Here is a 7002-nt window from a genome sequence, read left to right as displayed (position 1 = left end):
TTCAAAGTGCTGATATGTCATGAAATTGAACATAACCTAAAAAAACTGACAGAGAATAATTTAGGGGTTAAAAAAGAATGGCAATGGGGAATAGGGTAAGGCTTGGAGCCTGGAGAAGATTGGAGCCTGGAGAAGAAGGTTGAAAAAGAAGGAAGTAATTAAGTTTGCTATGAAATGTTTCCTGTGTCCTATCTGATAAATCAAGATGGACCTCCTGGAGGAGGAAGGCCAGATAGGTACTTCTGAGCTACCTTTCAAAAGGTTAGGAGGATTCTTTTTTTGGGGGGTGGGGGGTGGGGTGGAAATAACTTTATTTCTATGGAGCCAGGGGTGGGCAGCGTCCTTGATCAGAACTTCTGGAACTGCTTCTTGGTGCCGGCAGCCTTGGTGACCTTGAGCACGTCGAAGCGCACGGTCTTGCTCAGGGGTCGGCATTCGCCCACCGTGATGATGTCGCCGATCTGGACATCCCTGAAACAGGGGGACAGATGCACGGACATGTTCTTGTGGCACTTCTCGAAGCGGTAGTGGAGGTAGTCGCGGCGGATGACAATGCTCCTCTGCATCTTCATCTTGGTCACCACCCTAGACAGGATCCGCCCTCGGATGGAGACGTTACCAGTGAAGGGACATTTCTTGTCAACGTGGATACCGTCAGTGGCCTCCTTGGGTGTATTAAAGCCCAGACCAATATCCTTGTAGTAACGCACGAGCTCCTCCTTGCAAGTTTCTCCAAGCAGGACCCTCTCGTTGTTTTGGAAGAGAGTCGGCTGCTTTTGGTAGGCACGGTTGGTCTGAATGTCCATCATCTTCCCGCTTGGAAAAAAGAGAGTGGCGCGGGCCAACGGGTTTCCTTATCAACTATCAGGAAGATTTTTAAATAAACAGAAAACAAAAGACTAGACTTGACAGTGGCCGAGGAAGGGTGCAGAAGTAAAGAGGGAAATGGGAGCCATTAGCATCCTAGATGTGATTTGATGGAGAATTGTCACAATGTTTATCTATCTGCCTATCTCCTTTATTAGATTGGATTGTTCTTAAGGGCTGGGTCTGTGCCTCATTCACCTTGTGTTGTGCACATAGCAGGAGCTTAATCGTGCTTGTTGAATAAATAAAAGAGTGAATGAGGGCATGAATGAGGTGTTTACTGTAACTGCTACCAGCTTTGGCTTGTGAGTTTAGGGTGTCTGTCGTTGGTTACCTCTCACCTTTCTCTGCCCAACTATACAGCTCATGGCCATATTTCAGAGCATTTTGTCGCCAGATAATGATGCTTGCCTTTGGTATTTTAAAGGAAGACCACAGTAACAGTTAAACTGACTTTAAATTTAGCAGCATTGGGCAATAATAGAAATGTTCTAATCCTGTTTCCGCCTACGGAATGTGAATAGTGGTCAGAGTAATATGTTTTTGCCTCCTGTGATTTAGATCAAATTTCATAGGCCAGACAGGGCGTAGGGAGCCAGGCTGAGAGAGCCGCTGTCCCTGGTAAACAGTGTCACACCTCCCTTGGACAGCCCGGGCACCATGTGTGCCCTGGCGTCAGGCACACCTCTCCAGGGCTTGTCTGCTCTCCCTGCCTTGCTTCTCTGCCCAGTGTTCATGTGGCATTTGGCGTCCTGTTATTAGAACTGGGCAATGCAAGGATGTGCAGGTGGGGGGAGTGTAGATACTCATACCTAAAGGAGGTAGCCTCGGAAAAACACGGCCAGGGCCTGTATTGGACTCTGAGTCTCCAAGTCATAGATCCTCCCTTTCCACAAGAAAATCAGGTCACCGGTTCTCAAACTTCCACTGGGGAAGGCCTAGGAAGGAAAGGCCATCTGGTCGGAAGTTCCTTCTCTACAGACCAGGGAAGGTGTCAGGATGGCCTGTCTGTAGGAAGAATTCAGCAGGAAAACCTGCTTTCCTGCATAGGACATTAAGGAATTAATTAGCTGGTTGCCTGCTGGATTAAATGCTGTTATCTTCCTGCCACCATATGGGCACAGCCTCTTTGCTTTGAAACAAATGGGTCATTTTGCCTATTGTGCTTCAGCAATTATCCATTAAACATGAACATGCTTCTTGCCACAGAAACCTAAAATGAATCAGGGAGTAAAAGGTTTTTACCTTTGGAGGTAAATATTGTGTATTTTTCTGCACTCCAGAGGGCTTCCCTTGGATTTCACCTCCCCTCTTATCTTGAGAATGCTAATATTTGAAAGGTCTGGTAACTGGCTATTGGATGCTTTTAGGGTCTAGGAACCTGGAAAAGTGGGTTTCAGGAGGACAAAGAGGAGAATGAAAATAGGAAGTTTAAGAAGGAGCAAAAGGCAAAAATCTAACTGATGTGTATCAGTTCTGCTTAAATGGGATTATGCTTCAGGTGGAATAAGGCTTCACAATCAGACAAAAACTCTTTGCTAACTTCCTTTCTGTACTAGCCACATAATAATCCATAATAATCATGATAATCACAGATATTCAATCTATAAAAATTTTAAGATTTTGTCAAAGCTTATTACAAATTTATAAAGGAAAACCATTATCCCATTCCAGCCTGGCTAAGCTCACTTGATGGCACATTAAGTAGTAACTAAGCATATTGAGTCTTAAATTGCCTGGCCAAAAGTTTTCTTCTTGCCTTTGTACCGTTAACCAACACTTACTGAGAAAATTCATCAGGCTCAGCATGGTTTATCTGGGAGTGAGGGCCTTGGCCCTTGCATGAGAGTGGACCTCATCTGTCTTGCATGTCTGTATCCAAGCACCTAAATAGTCACTGGCTTGCAGTAAGTACACAATAAATACTTGTTGAATGAATGATGGGAGAAATAAATGGAATAAACAAAGTTAATGAATGTATCAACATAGCCACTAATATGATAGGAAGTTTCCCTCCACCATTTGCTTCATAATATATCTTTGCCTTGTCCCCATGTCTGTATATACAGGGTGACAAATGTCTCCTGCAGAGTTTTGTCTACCTGCCATTTGGGAGAACCACTTCCTTCAAGTGATAATTTGGGATGGGTCAGATTTTTCTGCTATTTTTTTTCTCTTGCCTTTTATCTGGTGAAAATTCCTGGAAATTGCTGGGAGCTATATTGTTGTGTACAATAATATAAGACATTTTTCTTTATTCTATCTTTTGGTTGATTGGCCAGTGAGTGCCAATGAATTTGGACAGTGGGGAAATTAAATACATAGACTCTCAATGTACTAACTTAAAAAGTAGGACTAATGTTGGTTTTCTCTTTTCTCTTGTGCCCACTGCTTGAAACTTTTTTATTACACTCATCCTTTATTAATTGCCTTTAGTTGGTATGATTTCTTAATTAGTAAAAATTCTTCAGTTTTTATTGATTTTAACTAACTAAATGAGCATTTAACAACCCTCTCCTAGGGTACAAATTTCTTACTTCTCTTTATTTTTTCTTTGACTTTCTTCTCCTTACTGAATGTTTTTTCCCCCAATCAGGTGTTTTATTGTTGTTTTTAAATTACGTGAGGGCTTTTTGTTTTTTAATATCATACTTTATAAAACTACCTCTCATATTGGTAAACTATAATAGTTGGCATATTTTTTATCTGCTAACAGATTTCTCCTCCACTATTGAGTGAAAAGACTAAGTTGATGAGAAACTATCCCAAAGTTAGAGCTATCACCAAATAATTTATCCCAGAATAACAAAAAAACTTGATTTGTGTTATAAGCAAATTATTCCATGTAAACAGTTATGCTGGTGAAAAAAACTACATAGTGCCTGGCACAGGCCTTCATAAAATTAACAGCACACACTATAAATTAGGCTCCTAAATGTAAAGCTATGAAGGTGAGACACATCAATTTCTTGGCCATCATTTGTTGTGATGAAGTAGAGCCTTGTCGCCTAAACCGAATCTTATTTCCTTAATGAGTAAGAATAAATGGTCAGAATAGTTCCATAGATAGGTGTGCCATTTATGGAAGCATTTCAGGTGTCTGTATGAAAGAGTCAAAAGAAGGTTCTGGAGTATTGTCCCTGAATTACCCCATGTACTAGACTTTCTACTGTGAGGAAATTGGTTTGGGTTAGGTATAAGAGTGACCTTTGTAATCAATTCCAAGTACTCCAGAAAGCTGGGGCTATAGGCTGACCTAATGCCATCCATAATCATGCCATTTTCCCCAATGTGGCAGATACATGCACTCCAGGAAAAAGCTCACTTTACTAGATTAATTTGCAGGCAAGTCTGGGGTCCAGAGTAGCCAGGAGGTATTTGAAGTGACAGACTTTGTTGTCTGAGGCTGCTCTAGTCTCACCATGGTTTGTAAAAATAATTGTTTGAATACACATTTGAGATATATATATATATATATATATATATACATTTATAATTTGCAAGTCTTCACTGGAAAAAAAAATTAAAAAAAAAAAACAGACCAAGACCAGTGAAATTAATCCATTGTCATCCAGTTGGCTGGCCCTACTTGCTGCTCTGCTACAGAAGCTGAGGCCCTTTCCTTCAACTGGCCTGCTGCTGGGCTGCAGCCCCAGGGGATCTATGACTATGTCTTGACTCACTGAACCTGAAGAAGCCAAACTGACTCGTTGAGGCTTGGGACATTGGCTTCCCTTCCCTCTTAGTAAACATAAAAGGGCAGCAATAAGTATGGAGTCAGATTAAAACACCAGGCTATAAGCATCCTTTTCACAATGCCATTATAATTAAACAGACTTGTGAAAAATTTAAGTATTTGAACTAAGCAATTTGAAAAATAAATTGGCAGAAGAAGGTACATAAGCAAAGAAAAGTGTTTCCAAACAGAGGTTATAGAGCTCATTTTAATGAGGCCTCAATGATCTTTGGGAAATTTAATAAGAAACTTTATACTAAAGGATTTAAATGAGCTGTTTTGTGGTTTCTTGAAACTGGGAATTAACGAACAGGAAAATAAAATCTACTCAAATTTTTGGGCCTTAAGCAATTATTTTTTCTAGCTACAGGAATAGAATTATTTAGAGTCATATGCATCGGAATTTGGGTAATCTTTTGTCCTGCTGTGAGTGTCCCTTTTTAAGTTATCCTCCTTACCACCAAGATAAGAGCTTGGCTAGCTTCTTTTTAGCGGACATTAAAAAGTTTTGTATTTAGCAAGTGCTTAGTATATGTGAAGCATAAAGAATGGGTCTCTATTCTCTCAAGAGCTTATCCAGAGATAGGAATATATCAAAATAAGGGAGTGAAGAAACAGATATGAATATTAGTGAGGGTCAGAGTAGTGCTGGGAAGGAGGGCACTAGGTGATTTTGCCTAAATCCAATTTGCCAAATAATCAACTTTCCAAATGACTGTTTCACCCAATTTATTTGTTTTTAAACTATTTACATATAGTTAGCTTTATTTTACCTCACTAATTGCTGTTTAAAGAATATTGCTTTGGTCTCTGCCCCAGATCCTGACTAAGTGCTGAGTGGTAGTTAGAGGGAGAAAATTGAAAGGCATAAGAAGACGTACTAATAAGTGTACATTTTTGAAGGTGAATGATTTTTCTTAAAATATTATTTTCTTCTTTAATTTGTTCATATTTTAAGAAGAAATATATTCATAACGATTTTCATGTTTAATAGCATGATTTCCAGAAATCAATCATTGCCTCTGTTTAAGAGACACGCAGTCTTTTAGTCTCTTACCAGAGCTGTCCTGAATCTTTTGAGCTCTGTGAATTATGAATCTTCCTTAAGCTATCTACACTGTGTAAAATCACTTCAGTCAAGAATCCTAACCAACACACAGTGTGGCAATATAGCTACTGTTTTTTGTAGTCTCTCTCATTCTACTATGAAAGCAGAATGGTTCATTTATTGTAGCATATTTTGAAAGAACCAACATATAAGAAAAGTTGTCACCTTAAAATTGTGTGTGGGAAGTTACCTCAATATAATTTTGGGTTCCAGGATTTTATTATCATTTTTTTTAATTAGAGCAGTTGCTGAGTTACAGAAATGAATGAAGGATTCCAGGGTACCATGATTCAAATTAGGCCAATCAGAATTCTTCCCTAAGAAAAATACACAAACTTTGAAAGACAACACTGGGGCTGCTGGGCTGTGAGAACATCGATTTGGAACTGGCAAAAGCCATCTTTCTTCTCTGTCTACAAAATGAAGCTAAATAGGAATAGGCAGAAATGGGTGAGGAATGGAGAGAAAGAAAGTCATGGAGGGAATGAGACTTGAGACCCTGGTTCCAACATTTAGTCTTTACTTTAATCTCATGGATTGACAAGAACTGCGAGGAGTCTGAAACTTTACCCTACTTTCAAGCTAACAAATTGGACTGCCAGCTTCATGGATGTTGGCAGAAGATATGAGATTCTTGGGTCAGAGACAAAGGACTTCATCACTTATACTAATAGCAGTAGCCAAAATACCAGCATTTTATTGTGCCAGTTCCTCAAGTCCCAATTCCCAAATGGTGATGTGAAGAGGCCTGGCAAAAAAAGCACACACAGTGAGTTACACTGTAGCAGAGGAACCCTGAGATTAGGGGACTCAGATCTTTTATAATGGGCAATAAGACTGTGTACCCTTTTTCCAGAGTGAGACACTAGCTATTGACTATACAAACATTCTTGAAAAGATAGTCCACAAAATAAATCATGCAGAGAGTAAAGTTCCTATATAACATCCATCCCCTCCACTCCTCACACATACACAGTTTTGGGATCTATTTCTGTTTCACAGAAGCTGACTAGACTCCTCAAATTCCTTTTCTCATGGAAAGACAATACAGAACACGTATTTTGAGTTAAAGAAAATATTTTAAGAGACATCAAAAATTGTTCTCAGCTGACCTCAGCTCTCCTAGAGAGAAGACTATGAAATTGATGATGATGTTTTCTAGGATCATCTGCTCTTACCTTCCAATTGACCTCCCTCCTTCTTATTGTTCTTACCATAAGACTTGCTCTAAGCTAAGTGCTAAATAATACTTTAATAAATCATTTGCCATTATGATTTAAGACAAATATCC

At 39.5% G+C, this 7002-nt stretch overlaps 1 protein-coding gene across 1 annotated transcript; it reads right to left on the bottom strand.

Annotated features, from left to right (window-relative positions):
• Window positions 1–347: 347 nt before the first annotated feature.
• Window positions 348–809, bottom strand: LOC119533387 (40S ribosomal protein S11-like). The gene has a single exon (XM_037835431.1). It carries the CDS (start codon window positions 807–809, stop codon window positions 348–350), a length of 462 nt encoding a protein of 153 aa, XP_037691359.1.
• Between the last annotated feature and the right edge of the window lie 6193 nt (window positions 810–7002).

Source organism: Choloepus didactylus, chromosome 4 (genome assembly GCF_015220235.1).
Source record: "Choloepus didactylus isolate mChoDid1 chromosome 4, mChoDid1.pri, whole genome shotgun sequence".
Taxonomy (NCBI): Eukaryota; Metazoa; Chordata; class Mammalia; order Pilosa; family Megalonychidae; genus Choloepus; species Choloepus didactylus.
The sequence above is the reverse complement of the archived record's forward strand: the minus strand, read 5'-3'. Positions and strand labels throughout refer to the sequence as shown.

What these genes read in the sequence shown, in the direction of transcription:
- LOC119533387 (XM_037835431.1), bottom strand. Translation starts at nt 809, where the DNA reads ATGATGGACATTCAGACCAACCGTGCCTACCAAAAGCAGCCGACTCTC.